The 23,416-nt window shown below is 44.8% G+C and overlaps 2 protein-coding genes across 3 annotated transcripts in view; one reads left to right on the plus strand and one right to left on the minus strand.

Moving 5' to 3' along the window:
* The window catches only part of DLEC1 (DLEC1 cilia and flagella associated protein), a 98,682-nt gene extending 97,004 nt beyond the window's left edge, over window positions 1-1,678 (plus strand). The window contains exon 38 of the mRNA XM_081345600.1: window positions 875-1,678. Coding sequence (XP_081201726.1) covers window positions 875-1,001 — 127 coding nt within the window. The 3' untranslated portion in view covers window positions 1,002-1,678. The remainder of the gene's footprint in view (window positions 1-874) is intronic.
* ACAA1 (acetyl-CoA acyltransferase 1) lies at window positions 193-21,362 on the minus strand. 2 transcript variants are annotated; one of them, XR_014028661.1, is made up of 14 exons: window positions 21,180-21,362; window positions 20,268-20,361; window positions 20,063-20,120; window positions 18,747-18,826; window positions 18,184-18,226; window positions 15,150-15,248; window positions 14,266-14,346; window positions 10,052-10,242; window positions 6,873-7,052; window positions 6,520-6,575; window positions 5,319-5,464; window positions 4,458-4,697; window positions 2,033-2,145; window positions 193-1,079 (listed from the first exon to the last, which is right to left on the minus strand). XR_014028661.1 is itself a non-coding variant. In XM_081345629.1 (12 exons), exons 1-12 carry the CDS (start codon window positions 21,339-21,341, stop codon window positions 4,622-4,624), a joined length of 1,266 nt encoding a protein of 421 aa, XP_081201755.1. In that variant the 5' UTR covers window positions 21,342-21,362; the 3' UTR covers window positions 3,739-4,621. The 2 variants fall into 2 exon arrangements, 1 of the variants encoding a protein (XP_081201755.1); XM_081345629.1 differs by lacking the exons at window positions 193-1,079; window positions 2,033-2,145 and having other exon boundaries at window positions 3,739-4,697.
* Window positions 21,363-23,416: the final 2,054 nt, after the last annotated feature.

Consider the following 23,416-nt stretch of genomic DNA (forward strand, 5'->3'; position numbering starts at 1 on the left):
TAGACCTGATGGCCTCAGAGGTCCCTCTCTATTGTAGGACCTTGAGTGAGTTTGACCGGCCCTGTTCTAGAAGATTTGGGTCAGGAAGAAGTGAGAAGTTTTCTTCAGGTCTTCTTCTGCAGTATGCCACAGTGATTCATGAAGATGGCAGGATTCCTTTCACTGGTCCTCGACTTACAGTCATTCAGCTAACATTCAAAGATACAACAGCACCGAAAAATAGTGACACATGACCCCTTTTCACACTTACAGCTATTGCAGTATCCCCACGGTTAAGGGACCAAAATTCGGATGCTTGGCAAGTGACTCCTGCTTATGACGGTCACAGAGTCCCAGGGCCACGTAATTCCCATTTTGCAGCCTTCTGACAAGCAGAGTCAACGGGGAAGCCAGATTCACACTAACGGCCGTCTTATTAACTTCACTGTGGCAAGAAAGACTGTGAAATGGGGCAAAACCTACTTAGCAAATGTCTCACTTAGCAGCAGAAATGTTGGGCTCAGTTGTAAGTCGAGGACTACCTGGATATGCAAGTCCTCAGCTTGCTTTGAACTGAGAAGAGCGGGTGAAGGGAGCAGCAGGCGAGTTGAACCGGAATGGGACAACTCGCCACGGTCTATTCTCTGAAGCCAAGTCACCGCTGGACGCTGCAGGACGATTCAACCATTCAAAGTTATTTTAAAAAATTAATTTTTAATTTTTGTCAATTCACCTTTTGTTTTGTCCCTTCGTTGGCATCCTTCATTGGTTCTGTTTGACTACATCTTCAATATTAGTGTAACTCTTGTCCTGTGGCGAGTCGAGTTGCCGTAGGCCTCTTTCATGGTGTTTTTGTCAAAGGGAGGACTCCCTTCTTACCACACTCTCGTTTCAGAGACAACGTGGCCTATGAAACCACAGTGACCGTTGTTGGCATGCTGGGAGAGAAGCCGTGCCTGCTGCTTGTCCAAGGAAAAGGCTCCTACGATGAGAAGTATGAAGACCTGCTCAGGAGCACCTGAAGAACAAGCCACAGGGGGCTTCTTGCAGGCAGCTTAAAGGTAGCTGGTTGGTTTTCTTTCTTTTCTTTTTTTGTAACACTAGAGAGAAATAAAATATTTCTATATCCTTCTCAAACGGGGCCTTGCTTCTGCATGTGTGTGGCCAAAACTGAACTGCATTTTCGCCAGGCAATCTTTGCCACAAGGTGGCCCTAGTGCAGGGTTAGGCAGCCTTGGCTCTTTTATGACTGGCGGACTTCAACTCCCAGAATTCTTGAGCCAGCATGGCTCAGCTTGGAAACCTCTCCCTTTCCCCTCAGCATGGCTGACTCAGGAATTCTGGGAGTTGAAGTCCACCAGTCATAAAAGAGCCAAGGTTGCCTACCCCTGGCCTAGTGATAACCCAGCTATCCTGGAAGGTCTAAGACAGTGATGGCGAACCTTTTAGAGACTGAGTGCCCAAATACCACCACCCCGCTTTCCCACAGGGCCACCCACCGCCTCCACGGCCCACTGCAGATTGCCCAGGCAGCCCAGCAGCGCCACGGCGGCCACATCCTCCGCCTGCACCCTACAGCCTCATCTGCACGTGACGGGGTGCAAGGGCGGAGTCTTGCTCCCCCTGCCTGGCTGCCACGTCCTTGGCTGCACTGCTCCATGTAGGCCACACCTGGGGGCAACTCTCCTCCAGGGGGCTGCTGGTGAGGAGAGGGCCGCTGTGGGGGGGCAGGGCTGGGGCAACAGTGTGCATGCCCACAGAGTGTGCTGCCTCTGGCATGTGTGCCATAGGTTCGCCACTACTAGGACGGGTGTCAAACTGACAGCCCACGGGCTGGACACGTCATCCAGAAACTGCGCCCAGCCCATTGCCAGCAATGGCAAAACTGTTCTGATACATTGCGCGATGTCACGTGACATCGCGGGTTTGACATGTCTGGTCTAGGACAACTGGATACAGCCAACTCACCGCAGCCAACTCGCCACAGGAGAAAAGTTACATAATATCAAAGAAATGGTGAAACAGAAGGATCTAAAACAGGTGTCAAACTTGCCATGTGACGTGTCGCGACGTTATTGCAATTTTCCCCTCATTGCCGGCAATGGGGTGGGCGTGGTTTTGGCATGATGCATCTGGCCTGCGGGCCAGCAGTTTGATACCCCTGATCTAAGAGGAGGGACAAAATGAAATGCGAATGACAAAATTAAAATAATTTTAAAAAAATAGTTTAAATGAATAAAATTGAATTGTCCCACAGCGAGTTCCCTGTAGTGAATTGGTTGTGGCAACTTATCCAGTGGTGGCAATGGCAAACTGGTAGCGGAGAGTTGGCCGTGGCAAGTCCATATCCTGGAGGCCTTTGAAATACTCAAGCATATAATAACTACATTCATACAACATGCTGTTATACTGATTTTTTTAACTGTGGTGGATGGCCTGCGCACTACAGTTGTAAGTTGTAACAGTCATTAAATGGCTCAGTCATATGACCAACCCAATTTTATATATTTTTTTTGTGCTGGATGTTAAGCAAAACCGCTGCTTCCTACAGCAGTTTTGCTGAAAACCATGAATTCAATTTAAAATGCAGTCATGCAACCACACGTTGCTGTGTGATTGCTATGTGAACAGTCTTTTAAGTCAAGGACTATCTGGAGGCAAATCGTTGCACTGATTAATTGTTGTCAGGAAATTTCTCCTTAGTTCTAGGTTGCTTCTCTCTTTGGTTAGTTTCCATCCGTTGCTTCTTGTCCTGCCTTCAGGCGCTTTGGAGAATAGCTTGACTCCCTCTTCTTTGTGGCAGCCCCTGAGATACTGGAACTCCGCTATCATGTCACCCTTTGCCCTTCTTTTCATTAAACTAGACATTCCCAATTCCAGTAAGTCATTGATGAAGATGTTGAAGAGCCCTGGGCCCAGAACAGAGCTGTGGGGCACCCCACTACACACTTCCCTCCGTGTAGATGCGGTTCCATTGAGGACCACACGCTGAGTACGGCCTGTCAGCCAGCTACAAATCCATCTGGTGGTGATGCTGTCTAACCCACATTTTTCTATCTTACCAAGTAGCAGGTTTTGATCTACTTTATCAAACGCCTTACTGAAGACCAAGTAAATTATATCCACAGCATTCCTCTGATCCACTAATTTTGTCACTTGGTCAAAGAACGCAATAAGATTTGTCTGGCATGATCTGTTTTTGACAAACATGTTCCTAAGTCAATATATCATTCAAAACAGTAATGTAGTTTTTCGCAGGAAAAGAATGTTAGATCATGAACTACACAAGATGTTCTTACAGGATTTGGTTGCTTTCACACAGATGTACCAAGAAAGAACCAGAATAATCCTCGACTTTCAACTGTTCATTTAATGACTGTTCAAAGTTACACCAGCACTGAAAAACTTACCACTGTCACAGCACCCCCCAGGATCACGTGAGCCCCTTTTGCGACCTTATGACAAGAATCCAGGGAAGCCAGATTTACTTAACCATGTTAACTAACCAAACAACTGCAGTGATTCACTTAACTGGCACGAAAGGTTGTAAAATGGGGCAAAACTCACCTAACCAATGTCTCACTTAGCTTTGGGCTCAATTGTGGCCTTAAGTCATTTATAATTGTGGCCTTAAGTCATATTTATAAATATAAATATAAATATAAGTCAAGGATTACCTTCAAAATCTAACTTGATACACTGTTCTATGTTAGAAAAATTGGCTTTCTAGTAGTTAAATAACTCAGAACCACTCAGAGGCGTTATTAATGTAATTTAATCCAGCAACAGAAATTTAATTAGTAGATTAAAACATCTCTCAAGAATTGATTTAGCTCCCTAGAAAACCAGCAAAGCAAGTATGAATCACTTTTTCTGCTAGGACCAGCAGCTGAATCGTCCCGATTCCTTAAGCTGCTTGTTCTGCTGCTTTTCCTTTTAAGGATTTAAAGGTCAGTCTTCTTCCTGTTCATGGTAACAATATTTTCTTTAAAGAAACATACCTGGCCCCAGTTCATTTTCAAAAATAATGTGGGATAAAGTTAATCAAACCAGCAATAGCTGCTTTGAAAATGAACCACCACCCCCCCCACCCCCGGCAATAAACGCTGTGCTATGATTTTTATCGTTCCCCAATGTGCTGGCGCCCCATTTTCTAGCTGGTTCTAGTAATCGTTATTTCCCCCCCCCCAAAAAAAGCAGTACCTTAGCTACTTAGGGAATTTACTCATTGGAGTAAGGATTCTGGAGGGGAAGGTGGGGGAACTTGTTCCAATTGCACATTAATCCCAGCACTGCAGATAAAGCAATCTATTTCAGATCGCTGATCCGTCAAGTTCCTCAGGTACCCCTACCTCCCTCCACCTGCCCCCCAACCCACTACCCTTCGGCAGGTAGACCCTTTTACACCCTAGCCATTAATTCATACAAAAGGACCTATCTCTTAATAGGTTTTCTTAAAGACCAAGCAGCAGCCACACCCCATTTCCAAATTCATTCCCGCAGCACTGGATTTCATAAAAGCTCTGTCCTCCGAGGACGGTCCGCAACTTAAGATTCGTGACGCCGGACTGCACATCAGGACGGGTCGCTGGTCATTTTTCAGGTCTTGAAGGCAGGTTGCACAAAGAGGATGAAGTTCTGCTCACTTCCCTGGATATTCAAATACCGCAGCTGCTCCCATCCCGGTCCCGATGCACATTGAAACCACGCCGTAGCCTCTGAAACAGGAACGCACGTTAGGGCTAAGCTCCCTAGGCAGGTCTTGGGGATCAGAAGATTGGAACACGCAAAGCGATTTGGGGGAAGAGAAGAGCTTATGACAGAATTACTGGCTAAAAAGAGAATGTGTTGTGAAGGTGCAAGCCTAGAAACTAGGAAATGGGGAGTTCTAGTCCCACCCTAGGCGTGAAAGCCAACTGGGTGACTTTGGGCCAATCCTCAGGAGTCAGTGAGTTCTAGTCCCACCTTAGGCAGGAGAGCTGATTGGGTTACGGTGGGCCAGTCACTGTCTCTCAGCCCAGCCCACCTCACAAGGTTGCTGTTGTGGAGAAAATAGGAGGAGCAAAGGAAATTGTGTGTTTTCGCCACCTTAAGTTATTTATCAATATAATAAAGGTGGGATATAAATAAAAGAAGCAGTATCTTGGTCTCAAGAGCAATAAAATTTAAAGCGGAGATCCCACAAGGCACCTCCTCACTTTCATTTACGCAAGACAGAACCTGCAGGAGATCAGGTTTTACACGCCAGACCTCCTGGACAGGTTGAGGAACCCCTTGGTAGCGCCACAAGCGTAATAAGCCACGTAGTCGATTGCGTAGTTCATGCCTTTCACACTTACCTTTTCCCCCGGCGCTTAAGCTCGTTGAGCAAAGTGACAACTTGCCGAGCCCCAGTGCACCCCAGAGGATGTCCCAAAGCAATGGCACCACCCAGAGGGTTCACCTTCTCCATGGGGATGCCAAGTTTCTCCACACAGTAGACAGCCTGGAGAAACAAGACAATCGAATTTGTTAAGGGAACACTGCAATTGTTAAGAAAACACTGCAGTTACTAAGCGAACCCATTGCTGCAATGGGTGTCTTTTTTTACAAACTGGAAGGAAACAATGGTTTCCTGCAAAAGAAAAAAGTCATAAATGCAGTCATGATTGTGGGATGCTGCAAATGGCTCCTGGTTGCTGAGCATTCAAAATAAGGTCCCGTGACCATGGGGGAGAAGGATCACACACAGCCGTTGAAACTTCAAATCCAGCTCCTAAGTTTTGTGTGTGTGTGTGTGTGTGTGTGTGTGTGTGTGTGTGTGTGTGTGTAATAAGTTTGAACAGTTGCTAAGCAATCCGGTCATAAATCAAAGATTATCTGTAACACAATTATTTTGGGTAAAAGTAGGGTCATACAAAGGTAATCCTTGACCTACGACCACAAATGAGCCCAAAATTTAGGTTGCTAAGTGAGACATTTGTTAAGCAGGTTTTGCCTCATTTTATGACTTTTCTTGCCACATTTGTTAAGTGAATCACTGCAGTTGTTAAGTTAGCAACCTGACTGTTAAGTGAATCTGGCTTCTCCCATCGACTTTGCTTGTCAGAAGGTCACAAAAGGGGATCACGTCACACACACACACACACACACACACACACAAACACACCCAGGATGCTGCAGCCGTCAAAAAAGATGAGTCAGTTGCCAAGCGTCCGAAAGTAAACTATGTGACCACGGCAATGCTGCAACAGTTGTTAAGTGTGGAAAATGGTCATAAGTCACTTTTTTCAGTGCCTGTTGTAAATCTGTAGTGGGTTTGGAGACTTCAGAGGCCACCCTCACCACACCTGAGCAGGGTCAGGCCAAAGCTGCCTTGGTGAAATGTGGTATTTACGGAGCTAATCAAATAGCCTCCTTGCCAAATGGCTGCCTGCCTGTCCTGGCTGAAGCACAGGGCAAAGGGCTCCAGGGCCGCTGAAATCTCTTGCTAACCTTCACAGCTGGGGACGTATTTCCTTCGTGGCATCTCCTCTCTAACCCCCTCTTCAAAATGCTTACCTGACTCGCAAAGGCCTCGTTGATTTCAAAGACATCAATATCATTCACTGTCAAACCTGCAAGTTAAAGAGAGCGACACAAGTTTAACAGCGTAAAAAGACAATATATTTCAGGGAGACCAATGCTTTTCTTTCACCCTGCTGCTGCAAAGACACCCCAAAAGGCAGCCCTAAAATCATTCTAAGAACGACCCCCCCCAATCCCCTTGAAGCCATATAATAGGTTGCAACGGATTGAGGAAAAGATAACCCCTGCCCAGTTTTTGCCAGGAGTCATTCCATACAAGGGAAGGGTGTTGGATTAGCCGGGGGGACTTCTGCCCGTCCCTCCCCAGCCAAGATTATCTTCCTCACCAGCTTTCTTCAGTGCCACTGGGATGGCATAGGCTGGCCCTATGCCCATAACGTCTGGTGGGACTCCAACCACAGCGTATGACTTCAGTACCCCAAGGACAGGAAGGCCCAGCTGTTCAGCTGCAGAACGTCTGGCCAGGATCACCGCAGCGGCCCCATCACTAACTTGGCTGGAGTTACCTGAGGCGAACCATTTCATAAAGAACGAGTTATGAGATGGAGGCAAACTGATAGGACAGCTCAACTGAGTTAATCACATTATCATCATCATCATCCAGGACCAATGGATAGAAAAGATTTCTACAATGAAAATCACTCTCACGTATAGAGGATTGCCAAAAAAGGTTTTAATTTTTTTTATAAAGCAAGGTAAAGGTTCCCCTGCACATGTGTGCTAGTCGTTTCCAACTCTAGGGGCCGGTGCTCATCTCCGTTTCAAAGTCGAAGAGCCAGCGCTTGTCCGAGGACGTCTCCGTGGTCATGTGGCCGGCATGACTAGATGCCAAAGGCGCATGGAACGCTGTTACCTTCCCACCGTAGTGGTCCCTATTTTTCTACTTGCATTTTTACATGCTTTCGAACTGCTAGGTTGGCAGAAGCTGGGACGAGTAACAGGCGCTCACTCTGTTACGCGGCACTCGGGATTCAACCCGCCAAACTGCCGACCTTCTGATCGACAAGCTCAGCGTCCTAATCCACTGAGCCACCGCGTCCCTTTTAGAAAGCTAATGCAATCTAAAAACACTTGACATAAACTCTGCAAATTGTGTAATCTGGAAATGACTTTTCCCTTTTCTCACATTTGTAAAAACCCTGGTAAATGTTTTTAAGCCTATCGGGGCTTTGTGTATCCTTGGAGGGCCTGTGTTCTAGGTCAGGGCTTTTCAACCGGTGGCATGCGTACCACCTGTGGTACTTTGCCATGTGGCAGTGGTACACAACTGCTAGCCAAGTGTAGCAGGGGAGGGGAATGAGCCGAAGCGAGCCAAGCCTGAGGGACAGCCAACTGCAGCTGCAGGACTGTCTGGGCTCGGCAGGGCTCCAGCTGATTGGCGCTTCCGAAAACAGCACTGAGCTGGAGGTGAACTGAAGGGGGAAAAAAGGGGGGAGGCTATAAAAGGAGGTGGTTTAGACAGGAAAAGGGGGAAAAAAGACAACAGGGAAAGAGAAGGAGAGGTCAGCCAGCAGGGAGGAAACAGGGACAGAGAAGAAACAGCAGCAGCTGTTGCTGGAAGAAAAGTTCCCCTGGTATGTTTTCTCCAGCCAGGAGAATGCAAACAGTGCTAATGAAATGAAAAGCCGGCATGCTGGAAAGGAGGTGGGTTTATTTACTTCTGGATCAGCTGGCAGCTTGATTGGGTTACCATAAGGATTTCTGTACAGTTTTTACAGCGTTCTGTAATTCAGAGGCTCCTTTGTGTGCTTTGGTTATTGGAATATTTTAGTCTGTATTTTAGGCTAGCAATGAGTCCAAAGTGTTGACTTCCATAGTTTTAATCTTTTTAAACAAATGTAATTAGTTTTACCCCCTTATCTTGAATCCGTCTATGGCTTTTAGAAAGTTTTCTTTGAAGGTAAACAGGTTTAATTTTAAAACTAAAGCTTTTCGCAATTGCCAGAGCCTTTCTGTCTTTAATTGCAACACTGTGGCATGTGACACCCCTGAAACAACTTAAAGAAGTGGGGGGGGAACCCCCCCTCCCCGGAGTTTATGTGTTTATTTTGTGAGCCTCTCTTGCTTTGCACTTGATTCCTGTGTCTTAAGGGTACAGGGAAGGGGTTGGGGTTGCATTGTTATCACACTGTGGAAGGAGAGCTAAGAAGGGCCGACCAGCTAGCTCAGGGGTCTACAAACTTAGCAACTTTTAAGATCTGTGGACTTCAACTCCCAGAATTACTCATCCAGCCATGAGGGCTGAAGAATTCTGGGAGCTGAAGTCCACAAGTCTTAATGTTGCCAAGTTAGAAGACCCCCTGAGCTAGCTGGTAGTGGTGCATATTAATAAACATGGATAAATTCATCATACATTTGTCAGTGCAAAGGGAAAGTGATAGGGAGTAAGAGAAGGCTTTGGTGGATTAGTGTAATAAAAATAATCTGGTTTTGAATGTTAATAAAACAAAGGAGATCACTTCTGATTTTAGAAAGAGCCAGCATAGACTCCACTCAGTATCAGGGCTGCAGCCGTGGAGGAGGTCAGCAGTAGTAAGTACCTGGGGGTGCAGATAACCAACAATCTGAATTGGTCTCTCCACACCTCACCCTTAGGGAAGCGCGCAAACAAGCGTCTGCATTTTCTGCATCGGACGAGGAGAAGCATGTCTCTCTCCTTCTGTCCTGGCCACTTTTTAACAGAGGCGCAATTGAGAGTCTTAGCAAACTGCATCACTGTCTGGTTTGGTGACAGTAGAGCCTCAGATAGAAAGAAGGTCCATGCAGAGAGTGGTGAGGACAGCCGAGAAGATCATAGGAAGCTCACTTCCCCGATATTCAGGATACGGCTTACAAGCGCTCATATGTGCTTAGAGTTCAGAACATTGTTAGAGACCCCACACACCCACTTCATGGTCTGTTTCTGTTGCTCTCCTCTGGGAGGAGGTTTTGAAGTATTTATAGCAGGACTACTAGACTCTGTAACAGCCTTGTTCCTTATGCTATCTGTCTTGTAAATTCGCAAGATTCTCTTTTTTCGCCATGTATACATTTGAACTAGCCTGTGATGTTTCTTTGTGTCCTATGTGTATATGTGGGTATATGCACAATGGTTTTGAGAGCTGAATGTAATGAAATTTCATTTTAATGTATTCTGATTAGTGTACATTTAAAGTGACAATAAAGTTTTTATTCTATTCCTATTCCATTCTTCTATCTATTCTCACAACCATCTCATTCTGGGCTGAGAAATGCCAAGACATGGCCTGAAGTCACCATGTAAGCTCTGTTGCTAAATAGGGAACTTGAACCCAGATCTTATAACCTCCATTTCTTATTCCTATGAGCGAATACTTTTCTGACTTTTTTAAAATTTATTTTAAGAGGGACTGGCCCAAAGTCACCCAGCCAGCTTTCGTGCCTAAAAGCAGGACTAGAACTCACAATCTCCTGGTGTCTTAACCAAACTGAGTCTGTGGCACAAAGTCAATCCCCTCCACTCCATCTTCTTGCTTCGGAGCCTTACCAGCTGTGGTGGTGCCATTCTCCTGGAAGGCCGGCTTCAGCCTGGCCAACCCCTCCAGGGAAGTGCTGGCCCTGATTCCTTCATCCTGCAGCACAGTGACCGTTTTCTCAGTGCCCTGGTCGTCCGTGATGGTGGTCGTCACAGGGACAATCTCATTTTTAAACCACCCCAACTTCTGAGCTCGAGCTGCTCTGGAAACACACCACACTCAAATAATTACCTTTATAGTATACGTTTGAAAACTCAAAGGAAAAAAAAACTAAATAAGAGGCAGTTAAGTATTCTCCAAAGCGCCCGAAGGCAGGACAAGAAACAACGGATGGAAACTAACCAAGGAGAGAAGCAACCTGGAACTAAGGAGAAACTTCCTGACAGTGAGAACAATTAACCAGTGGAACAACCTGCCTCCAGAAGCGGTGAATGCTCCAACACTGGGAGTTTTTCAGAAGAGACTGGACAGCCATTTGTCTGAAATGGTATAGGGCAGGGGTGTCAAACTCAATTTCATTGAGGGCCGCATCAGCATTGCGGTTGCTCTCAGGGGGCCGGGTGGGTATGGCCAGGGTGGGCGTGGCCTACTGGGTGGGCGTGGCTAGAGTGTGTATGGCCTACTAGGTGGGCGTGGCCAGCTCTACATCGTTCGCATCAAGGGTGCCTGTGGGGGCCTGGACAGGAGTGGGACAGATCTCAGGGTCTCTGGACCAGGGCCAAGGCAGTGGGGGCCATTCCCTCACTGTTTCCAGGATGGCTTCGTGAGCCACATGAAACCACTTCGCGGGCCGCATCTGGCCCCCGGGCCTTGTGTTTGACATGTCTGGTATAGGGTTTCCTGCCTGAGCAGGGGTTTGGCTAGATGACCTCCAAGATCCCATCCAACCTATTATTATATAAAACTTTTATTCATAAAACACGAAACTCAGTCGACTGAACATTCAAATTGACTGGCGCTGATGGTCGACACGGGTTGCTGCCAGCATCCTAGGTATCAACCAGGTACCTCCTTAAAATGTAAGATGTTCCGAGTAGCGCAGTTTTTTTGCAGCATTGCTGGAGTTATTGCATGAAGCTGCAATTTCTTGATGTATTTTGCAAAGTTTTTGGACGTAGTTCCCAGTGCCCCGATGACCATGGGTATCACTGTCACACATTTCATACATAATCGCGCAGTTTCGATGGCCAGGTCACGGTATTTCGTAATTTTTTTTCAGTTCTTTTTCTTCGATTCTGGCATCTCCTGGTACAGCGATATCAATCAACTGTACGAGGAGATGACAGAGTCGAAGAAAAAGAGCTGGAAAAAAATTATGAAATAATAATAATTATTATTCCTGGAAATAATCGAAACTGCTCTGAAAAATGGCTCTTAAGCAGCACCTTGGATCATTTGTCTTGCACAATACTAGTAGTCTTCAACTTATGACAGGGTCGTTAACAAACATTCAAAGCTACGACGGACCTCTGCAGAGCTACTTATGATTCAGTTTCAAAGTTCTGGTGCCCTCCAGTCACATTTATTTTATTTATTTTTATTTTAATCCCATTTATATCCCGCCCTTCTCCGAAGACTCAGGGCGGCTTACAATCTAAGAAGCACAAATCAATGTGCTTAGCAGTAGCCTTCATTCTATGTATATGCCTGCTTATTAGGGCTTTCGCGCCCCCCCAAGCGGCATTATTACAAAGTCAGCTTATTGCTGACTTGCACTTACATGACTTGCACTTACATTTTTCCAGCTGTCTGCAGCATCCACAGGTCATGTGACCATGTTTTACATATTTGCTGAAAATAGACATTAACTTCTGGTTTGGGGCAAAATTGACCTATAACAAACAAGGGGTTTGGCATGGACCATGATGTCTGCTTAACTTCTGCAAAAAAGATTGTAACATTGGGTTGGTCACACGGGTGACCTTCTTTGTTGTTGTTGTTGTTAGCTGTGAAGTCGTGTCCGACCCATCGCGACCCTATGGACAACATTCCTCCAGGCCTTCCTGTCTTCTACCATCTTCTGGAGTCCATTTAAGCTCACGCCTACTGCTTCAGTGACTCCATCCAGCCACCTCATTCTCTGTCGTCCCCTTCTTCTATTGCCCTCGATCTTTCCCAGCATTAGGCTCTTCTCCAGTGAGTCCTTCCTTCTCATTAGGTGGCCAAAGTATTTGAGTTTTAGCTTCAGGATCTGGCCTTCTCAAGAGCAGTCAGGATTGATCTCCTCTAGGACTGACCGGTTTGATCGCCTTGCGGTCCAAGGGACTCGCAGGAGTCTTCTCCAGCACCATAGTTCAAAGGCCTCAATTCTTTGGCGCTCAGCCTTTCTTATGGTCCAACTTTCACTGCCATACATTGCAACTGGGAAGACCATAGCCTTGACTATACGCACTTTTGTTGACAGGGTGATGTCTCTGCTTTTTAGTGTGCTGTCTAGATTTGCCATGGCTTTCCTCCCCAGGAGCAAGCGTCTTTTAATTTCTTGGCTACAGTCCCCATCTGCAGTGATCTTGGAGCCCAGGAAAACAAAATCTGTCACTACCTCCATTTCTTCCCCATCTATTTGCCAGGAATTGAGAGGGCCAGATGCCATGATCTTGGTTTTCTTAATGTTAAGTTTCAACCCAAGTTTTGCACTCTCCTTCTTCACCTGCAACAAGAGGCTCTTTAGTTCTTCTTCACTTTCTGCCATTAGAGTGGTATCATCTGCGTATCTTAGGTTGTTGATATTTCTTCCGGCAATCTTAATTCCAACTTTTGATTCATCTAGCCCTGCCTTTCTCATGATGTGCTCTGCATATAAGTTAAATAGGCAGGGCGACAGTATACAGCCTTGCCGGACTCCTTTCCCAATTTTGAACCAATCAGTGGTTCCGTGTCCAGTTCTCACTGTTGCTTCTTGACCCGCATATAGGTTTCTCAAGAGACAAATAAGATGGTCTGGTACTCCCATCTCTTTAAGAACTTGCCACAGTTTGTTATGATCCACACAGTCAAAGGCTTTAGCATAGTCAATGAAGCAGAAGTAGATGTTTTTCTGGAACTCCCTAGCTTTCTCCATGATCCAGCGTATGTTGGCAATTTGATCTCTAGTTCCTCTGCCTCTTCGAAATCCTGCCTGTACTTCTGGTAGTTCTCGATCCACATACTGCTGAAGTCTAGCTTGTAGGATTTTAAGCATGACTTTACTAGCATGAGAAATGAGTGCAATTGTGCGATAGTTTGAACATTCTTTGGCACTGCCTTTCTTTGGAATTGGAATGTAAACTGATCTTTTCCAATCCTGTGGCCACTGTTGAGTTTTCCAAATTTGCTGGCAAATTGAGTGTAGCACTTTTACTGCATCATCTTTTAAGATTTTGAATAGCTCAGCTGGAATACTGTCACCTCCACTAGCTTTGTTGTTGCTCAGCTTTTCTAAGGCGCACTTCACTTCACATTCTAGGATGTCTGGCTCGAGGTCAGTGACCACCTCATTGTGATTATCAGGGACGTTAAGCTCATTCTTGTATAGTTCTTCTGTGTAATTTTGCCATCTCTTCTTAATCTCTTCTGCCTCTGTTAGGTCCCTGCCATTTTGGTCCTTTATCATGCCCATTTTTGCATTGAACGTTCCCTTCATCTCTCCAATTTTCTTGAAAAGATCTCTGGTCCTCCCTATTCTATTGTTTTCTTCTATTTCTTTGCACTGTTCATTTAAGAAGGCATTCTTATCTCTTCTAGCTATTCTCTGGAATTCTGCATTCAATTGGGCATATCTATGTTTTTCTCCCTTGCCTTCTTTATAACCAATAATATGGTAGTGATGAACATATTATTGCTAAGGTTTATAAAATGCTATGGAAACTGAATTTCGAAAATGAACATGTATGATACAGTGGGCAAGAAACTTTGGATATAATGTGATGATGGAACAATGGGATAATATGTTGATAAAAAGCTTAAAGTTTACACTGAACTAAAATTTAAAAGAAAACTTTCACAAGATGATGTCTCATCGGTATTTAACACCAGGTAAGCTATCTAGAATGTAAAAAAAGGTATTTCAAATGAATGTAAAGAAAGTGGACACGTGACAAAGCAAAGAAATACTGGAGAAGGTTTCATATTTTAACACAGAAAATCCTTAAAGATAAAGAGGAAACTTGAAAAATGAGAACCACAAGCAACATAAATGTGGGAAAAAGTGCAGGAAAACAGCAGAAACCCAGCCCCTTTCGCTTACTTTTGTTGAGAAGCCAAGGCAAAAGCATCCTGTTTTCCTCGGGAGATACCAAATCTTTCTGCCACATTCTCAGAAGTTATTCTGAAAAGCAATATTAAAAGCATGCGGATCAGTTCCTTGGTTCTAAATCATCTTATCTCTCTGTTAAGAGAGATAGAAATAAATAAATAAAGAGAGAGAGAGACAGAGACAGAGAGAGAGAGAGAGAAAGAAAGAAAGAAAGAAAGAAAGAAAGAAACAAAGAAAGAAAGAAAGAAAGAAAGAAAGAAAGAAAGAAAGAAAGAAAGAAAGAAAGAAAGAAAGAAAAAGAAAATAAGAAAGAAAAAGCAATGGAACAGTGTGCCTCCTGAATGTTCTATAACTCATAGTTGCCATAATTTAATTCGACGACTGCAATCGTCACATCTTCAAAAAATTAACTTTTCAGTAGCTAAGCAAAATGGTGAAAGTGGAGGCCTGGAGTAAAGAGACACTAACTCCTCTTCTAATTATCAAAGCACCCTCCAAAAAAAAAAAACAACGCAAAATTGCGTGCATTTGTTTCACTTCACAATGACTTGAAACTTTTGCTTTTACAGTGCAGGATGTTTTATAACCGCACCGGGGTATGCGACAGGATGATATTCCAACACTAATGAACCGAGAGGCATTAAATCCACCCAGTCACTACTCACCTTCCCAGAATCTTATCAAAGAGTAACTGGTTATCATGGCGCTTCATCTGGCAGTGGCTAGATTTAGTGGTGTTGCTGAATCAACATTTGATTGCCCTTGTGTAACACAAAAACAGGCGCCACTGCGGTCCCAGGACAACATGGAAGCCCAGAGAGTACCAGGTTTTTACTGCCAGGAACAAGGAAAGTAAAAGGGCGGCAGCCCCTTACCCCATTGGGATCAGGCAGTCCCTAGCTTTGCTGAAGTCCATAATGCGAGAGGTGACGTCTCCAGGGTTGCTAGCGCTACGGAGTGACATGCTTTCCACTCTGGAGGAACAAGAAAAGGGGGGTGTGAATATCTCCCATTTAAAGCTAGCCCTCAAATTACAACCGTTTCATTTAATGACCGTTCGGAGCTACAACAGCACTGAAAAAAAGTAGCTTATGACCATTTTTAACATTTACCACCGTTGCAGCCTCCCCAGTGTCACGGGATCAAAAGTCGGACACTTGGCAACTGCCTCATAGTTATGACGGTCAAGGTGTCCCGGGGTTGTGTGTGTGTCACGTGATCCTCCTTTGCGACCTTCTGACAAGCAAAGTCCACGGGGAAGCCAGATTCACTTAACAACCGTGTTCCTATCTTAGCAACTGCAGCGATTCACTTAAAAGCGAGAAAGGTCATAAAACTGGGTCAAAACTCACTTAACAACTGTCTTGCTTAGCAACAGGAATTTTGGGCTCTACTGTGGTCGAGGGCTATTTGTATGCAAGCCGTGCATGGGTTTCCCCAAAAGCCGAAAGGACAAGCAAGCATTTTGATAGAATTAAATATATGAAGTTAAGTTACTCTACAACAAAAATGGAAATCAGCGTGAACCATGGACGGCTGGAAAATATTTAATTAAAACTTCCAGGTTTGTACCCAGAGGGAAGTCCATATGGACCGGTTTCTTGGCAAACACACAGAGAACTTCATTGCCAGCACTATTTCAAGAAATCTGCAGACTCCACAATCGGCTTTCTACTACCAGATCTAGACGCAGGAGACTTCTCTATACCCCAAGCATTCCCTATTTTCAAAAGAGCCCAGAGAATTGTTATTTCTTCAAAAGAGCGACCTGCCCTGGCACTTGAAGCCAACTGTTCAAAAACCTCTGAGGGCTATGGCAATCTGGGGCCTTCTGGATCTCAGGGGGTGCAGGGGAGAAGACCCTAACCACCTAAACCCACTGGGCAACACCCACTCTTATCGGACCAGATATTTTCAAGCAAGTACAGCATTCAAAATCAATAATAATATGGCAGCGATGTTTTGGAATTAAAAAAAAGTTCTGTAACAGGGTAAGAGATCTAGTTATGAGAGTTCTTGAAATGCTCCCTCCCCAATAATAATAATAATAATAATAATAATAATAATTATTATAATAATAATAATTAATAATAATAACAATAACAATAACAAAATTGGAAGGGACCTTGGAGGTCATCTAGTCCAACCCCCTGCTCAGGCAGGAAACCCTCTACCATTTCAGACAAATGGCTGTCCAGTCTCCTCTTAAAAACTTCCAGTGTTGGAGCATTCACAGCTTCTGGAGGCAGGTTGTTCCACTGGTTAATTGTTCTCACTGTCAGGAAATTTCTCCTTACTTCTAGGTTGCTTCTCTCCTTGACTAGTTTCCATCCATTGCTTCTTGTCCTGCTTATCCCAAATTAACGTGTTTGTTATTAAAGAAGCAACTGCAAATGTTCCAGTTGCTCAAGTTTTCACAGAACCACTGATCCAGGGTCTCAGCCATGACAGATGAAGGGAAACCCTAAGACTTAACGGTCAAAATGTTCTTCTCAAAATGTCCCTTACTAAGTTCCTTCTATTAAGGCACCCGCTAAAGCCACAAGTTCACGCAAACTGGTCGAGAATGGCTCCAGAGACATGCAAGAGAACAAAACAACTGGGGATTTGTTATCCTCAAAGTCTGCGTATCCTGAGTAACGCTGAGTTTTAAATATTTAGGCATCTAAAGAAGTAGGATGTCACCAGCTGAGCTCCACTGGAGGAACTGACTGTTTTTTGAGGTTGGACCATTTTTGATATGTGTGGAACAAACTATCCTGGAAAAGAGAACATTTCAGCCATAAGTTGGTACATAGATTCTGGTCTATGATGAAGTCTTTGTAGCAGCAGTTATGAAGAGCTAGCACAAATTTATGGGCAAGAGAAGATTAAATCTTTGTGCTTTTTTGCAGCCAGTGTTTCTCCACATCAGATATCTTGCAGTTTCAGGAATGTGGCAATGCAAACTTAGCATTGCACAAGATCAGGAAGCTTGGTTCAGCCTTCACAGAGTATTCAATTTTGTTCTTAGGTTATTCCAGTAGTTCATTTACCAACCAAGCTTTGCAGTGCCAACAGGCAATTGCACAATTAAAACCAGGCTTACAAAAGGCATAAAACAACATGTGCAGGCATATTCCAGCATTTCTTTAGCTACAGCGTAGACGTGTTCTGAAACAGCATGCAAATATCAAAGGAGGCCTATAGCTTATTTTCACAAGGCCAGTGAAGCAACTGTTTCGTTTGGCGAGATCAGGAGGCAACACCAAAGAACACAGCCATTGGATTTAACCCAACCTAGTTTCCAAGTGGATTACTTAAATCCACTTGCTTTTACATTTATCCAAAATGGTGCACTTCAAGAGATCACTGCAAAAAGAATGAACAGCGTTTATAATATTTTTGCAAATACTTGGAATTTTGTCTTACTAATACTGGGACACCAGTTCACTTTTACAGATGTGGCATTGGGGCTGGATTGCTAACTTGCCAATTAATCAGTGGAACAACCTGCCTCCAGAAGTGGTGAATGCTCCAACACTGAAGATTTTGGGCCAAATCAAATACCAAGCTTCACACTGTACTCCTATGTTCAGCACCAGCCGGTGTGGAACAAGCCTTAAATTTGAGTTTCATCTACAGCAGGGGTCTGCAACCTTGACAACTTTAAGACTAGTGGACTTCAGCTCCCAGAACAATCAAACTAAATTAAAATTATTTCCAAGACTAATTAGAAAAGGGTATTTCCTTGAGGCTGGTATATTGCTCTCACACCCCTGCAAAATGCTAGTCTCCAGAAATCCTCTTCTAAACTAACTGACTCAAAATACACAGTTTCACAGTCCGCTTAAAAATATCACACAAGGTAATCAACAGACAAAACAGACAATTAGTAAGCAGTGCACAATTATTAAAAAAAAAACTTACCCGCAAGCCAAACCAATATCATAGGAGCCATTTCTAATACCACCTGTAAATAAAGTGTACAAATTTTAAATCAGCCAGTGAATTCCACATATATCCTTCTTTTAAGTGCTGCTGGGGCAAGGGGGATCAGCATATTCCCTCATTTAGATGGGTTTTTTTCAGAAGGGAATGTAAAAAAAGAATATATTAACCTTCTCCTAGAACAGGGGTGTCAAACTCGCCGCGCCATATGATGTGATGTGACATATTGTGACATTTTTCCCATTGCTAGAGCTGGGGTGGGCGCAGTTTCGGCATGACGCATCTGGCAGGTGGGCCGGCAGTTTGACACCACTGTCCTAGAAAAAAATTATATTCCAAGAATTCCGTAGAACTTACTGTACCAGGATTGTAACTTCCTCTGTAGAAAGTATTAACAGGCAATCTACAGTGTTACATTTTAGGAATTTAAATCTCTACACGTCTCACAGTATCAGGAGTTTGAAAAGCCCTATGCTTCAGTTAAATTCCACATTTATTCCAGGCATGGAATCTGACCGTTACACAGGACCCAGCCTTCTTACCAGCGATATTAATCAAAGCTTGCAATCCAGATGAACACTGCCTGTTAACACAAGATATTGGGACAGTCTCTGGAATACCACTGCAACAAAGAATAAAATACTTTATTGGTATAAAAGGGGATTGGAAAAGACCCTAGAGACCTTAGTGGACTAATTTTAAGGTTTTTTTTTAATGCCTTGATAATCTTGGTTTGCGATTTTAGGAAGATCCATTGAAAACATTTTAACTAGGACCTGATCTTACAGCACTCTGCAATCAAGCTTAGATAGATCAGTACTCCACAACTGATTGAAAACTCTCAATAAGATGCAAGGGATTAAACAGCAAACATATTGCTATGCCACTCTTTCCAAAACTATGCGGTAAATATCAAGATGGGAAATCCAAAATCCAGCCCAGACTGGAGCTGAAAGTGGAATCGATGATAGCAAGCTGGCCTGCACAGCTACCCTTTGGATCCCCACGGCAGGTCTTGCCTTAGCACAAAGTCCAGTGTTTTTCTCAAAACAAGTGATAAGCACCCCGGAAGCTCCACAGTTATAAAAAAAATGGATGCAGAAGATCCCCAAGGTCTCAAAAACTGTGCAGAGTGGTTCGGACCTGGGCACATACGTTTAATACATGGCTACTATTAAAAATATCATTTTTCTATATGACAGTGGTGCCAGCAGCAAACCACAATGATACTGTATAAACAGGGCAGGGAAAAAAGAGGGATATAAATATAAGCAACAAATAAAAAAACCCAGAAAGGCAGTTTGGTGTAGTGGTTAAGGTGCTAGCTGAAAAACCAGGAGACTGAATTTGAGTCCCACCTTAGGCATGAAAGTCAGCTGGGTGACTTTGGGCCACTCAGTCTCGTTCAGGTCAACCTACCTCACAGGGCTGCTGTTATGGGGAAATAGGAGGAGGAAGGAGTAATGGGTCTGTTTGCCACTTTGAATTTCTTATCGATAAAGGCAGGATAAAAATAAGTCAGTCAATAAATGAATATCTGCTCGTCCTTCTACAGAATCTCAGCTGCATCAGCTACACTAGGGGTGTCCAATCTTGGCAACTTTAAGGCTTGTGGACTTCAACACCCAGAATTCCCCACTCAGCATGGGGAATTCTGGGAGTTGAAGTCCACAAGTCCTAAAGTTGCCACCGTTGGATGCCCTTGAGTGATACAATGAAAACAGCAAATGAAAAATAGGAGTATAAGTGCCGAATATCAAACTGGAGTAGTCCAATGGCCTTTCTTTGTGCCTGCCAGTATTAACCAAATCACTGTACCCATGATCTCCCTTCCAGATGACTCAGTGGCTAAGTTCACCTTAGAAACTGCCCAACTCTCGCCATCAGAGCTCCAGCGCCAGGTTGAAGTACATTCCCTAAGTACAAAGAGAGGAATTTGCTTAGGTTATCAGGGTTTGGTTGCCCTTCCAGATAAGCTGCTCCAGCAGCCACTGCTTAAAAAGGGAAGAAAGGGGATGACCACAGCCCCACTGCCCAGCCTAGTAGTTTGGCCGAAGGCTCACCCACGCAGATATCGCCCAGCTGCTCAGGGCGTAGCTTTACATCGTTCAGAACGGCAGTCATGACCGCAGCCAGAAGTTCATCTGGTGTAGTTTCCTGGGGGAAAAAAAGAAAGAAAAGAAAAGAAAGAGAGAGAGAGAGTGAGAAAGAAAGAGAGAGAGGAAGGAAGGAAGGAAGGAAGGAAGGAAGGAAGGAAGGAAGGAAGGAAGGAAGGAAGACAGAAAGAAAAAGGGAAGGAGGAAAGAAAGAAAGAAAGAAAGAAAGAAAGAAAGAAAGAAAGAAAGAAAGAAAGAAAGAAAGAAAGAAAGAAAGAGGAAAGAGGGAGAAAGGGAAGGAGAGAAAGAAAGGAAGGAGGGAAAGAAAGAGAAATAAATAAATAAATAACTTGGGCACCCTCACTCTGTCTTCAGAGGTGCTGGTGGGAACTGCAGTCCATAAGGCGCTGGACGCTGGATCCTCCTCCAACTCCTCTTCACCCGCCCCCCCTCCCCATAACATCCGAACTCATTTTAAGTGGGGTGGTGGTGGTGTTTCAGGTCCATCATCCCCTGGACTACAACTCCCATGTCAAGACCGGGCTAAGAGGAGGGGCGCCTCCCCTCCCCCTTCCCCCCAAACGCCTCCGTCCAGAGGTGCTGGGCTACCCGCTCCCAGGGAGGGGCTGATGGGATTTGTAGTCCGACGCCTCTGAAGGAGCCCAGGGTTTTTTTGGGGTGGGGGGTGGGGTGGGGTGGGGGTGTTGTTGGGCTGGTGCAGGAGTCTTCAAACCTGGCCCTTTTATGACTTGTGGACTTCAACTCCCAGAATTCCTCAGCCAGGCATGCAGGCTGAGGAATTCTGGGAGTTGAAGTTTATAAGTCATCAAAGGGCCAAGTTTGAAGAGCCCCGGGCTGGTGGTTTTTGTCCTCCCCTACCTTGAAGCCGCCCCTTTTGCTCTTGGCGATGGGGGTCCGGCGCCCGTGCACCACCACCACGTCGTCCGGGCCGGGCAGCGGGGCCCGGCAAGGGGAAGGAGCCCAGAGACGCGGCCGCTGAGAGCCGCTCAGATGCCCGAGAACCACCTTCATCCGCTCCATCCTTCGCAGCCCTGGACGACGACCGCAGCCCGCATGCGCAGGCGCGCGGCGGCCCCGCCCCCGCCCTCTTCCCCTCTTAGGCTGGAAGGCTGCTCCGTAGACTTTGAAAAAATGAAGAGTCGCTCCCCTTCGTGCTCAGTGCTGGTTTTTTATTTTGCTAAGCAGCCGATGTCTCTGGCGGTTGTAGGATCCTTCTCGCCAGCTATGGAACTCTCCAGGGCTTATTGCGAAACTCCCAGCATAAATGGAGTTTCTCTTTCACCCGAAGGAAAGCTCAAGCTACGCAACGATCCTCTTCACTTTCCTATCTCTAACAGATCTACGGCCGCCCGTGGCGAGTTGACGCTCGCAATGGAAAGGCGGGGCCCGCTAGGCATCCTGGGACATGTAGTTCTTTATAGCTGCCACATCACGCCCAGGCATGTGCCCCGCAGGGGGTGCCAGAAGTGACATCGTAGTAGGCTATGGATTTATTCAGGGGGTCTTCAAACTTGGCCCTTTTATGACTCGTGGACTTCAACTCCCAGAATTCCTCAGCCAGCGTGCCTGGTTTGTGGAATTCTGGGAGTTGAAGTCCACGAGTCATAAAAGGCTGTCCTTTTGCCAAACTTGGAACTGCAGGCTGGGGAGGTGAATTAACTTGCCAATCTGGGAGACTTGAGTGCCTTGGTTTGCAAAACTGCTCTAATCTGCACAACCCATAAAATACAATGTATAGTCCTTGATTTACAACCATCTGTTTACTGACCATTTGAAGTTAGAACTGAAAAAAGTGACCCTTTTTCACACTTGCAACCATTGCAGTCTCTCCATGGTCATGTGATCAAAATTCAAACACTTGGCAACTTGGTATTTATGAGGGTTGCAGTGTCCCAGGTCATGTGATCACCTTTTGCAACCAGTCCCATCTGAAGGACTAGCTGAACAATGGTGCTTTTCAACCTCAGTGGCTTTGAATTATTTGGACTTTAACTTGTTTGGACAATTCCCAGATCTGGCTGGGGAATTCTGAGAGTTGAAGTCCACACAATTTAAAACAGTTACAGGACACACATTCCTACCCCTTCTGCTGTAAAATGGTTGACTGTCCTCCTGTCAGGCTTATGGAATTTCAGACTCGCAGGCAGAGGTAACAGTTGTGGAGGGGGGGGGGAATAAAACAAAAACATACCAGTAGGCAGTTTTAAGGAGCCGTTTCCCATTTTTGCATTTAGCCAAATATTTGAACATCATGCTCTGTTACTCTTCTGAAATGGTCCAATTTATATCAGGTCAAAATAAAACTCTAATTTTCTCTTTACCACCATCACCCTCCTTAAAAATAAACATTTTGGTTCTAGAATAACACATTTAGAAGCATTTCATTTTATGCACCTGTAAGGAGGGGACAGAGGTGATGAAGCATTTACAGCACTTAATGAAAATATATTCAATGGTGTCTCCCACGTGCCATAAACAGCAATACAGATAGTCCTCTACTTATGACCACAGATGGGGCCAGAAATCTGTTGCTAAGCAAAGCAGTTGAGTCGTGCCTGATTTTACGATCTTTTTTGCCAGTTAATTGTAGCTGTTAAGTGAATCATACAGTGATTAAGTGAATCTGGCTTCCTGCATTGACCCTGCATTGACCCTTCCCAGCCGGCTGGGAAGATTGCAAATGGCAATTACAATGATCCCAGGATGCTGCAATCCTTGTAAATATATGTCAATTACCAAGCACTGAATATGTTTCATGTGACTGTGGTGATACTGGTTGTAAGTGTGAGTACTGGTTGTACATCACATTTTTAGTGCTGTTGTAATTTCAAATAGTTGCTAAATGAATCGCAAATCAAGGCTACCTGTATTGCTTTCCTTTTGGCTTGACAGTTCCTTCTAGAATTGGAATAAAGCGTGGACATCACTCCAAGAACTAACAGTGGCATTTGAAAGGAGAATTGTAAAGATAGGATAGGATAGGAATGGAACAGGGAATAGGCTAGACTAGACAATGGAATGGAATGGAATGGAATAGAACACAAAATGGAATGGAATGGAATGGAATGGAATGGAATGGAATGGAATAGAATAGA

The sequence above is a fragment of the Vipera berus genome (genome assembly GCF_964194415.1).
Source record: "Vipera berus genome assembly, chromosome: Z".
Classification (NCBI taxonomy): Eukaryota; Metazoa; Chordata; class Lepidosauria; order Squamata; family Viperidae; genus Vipera; species Vipera berus.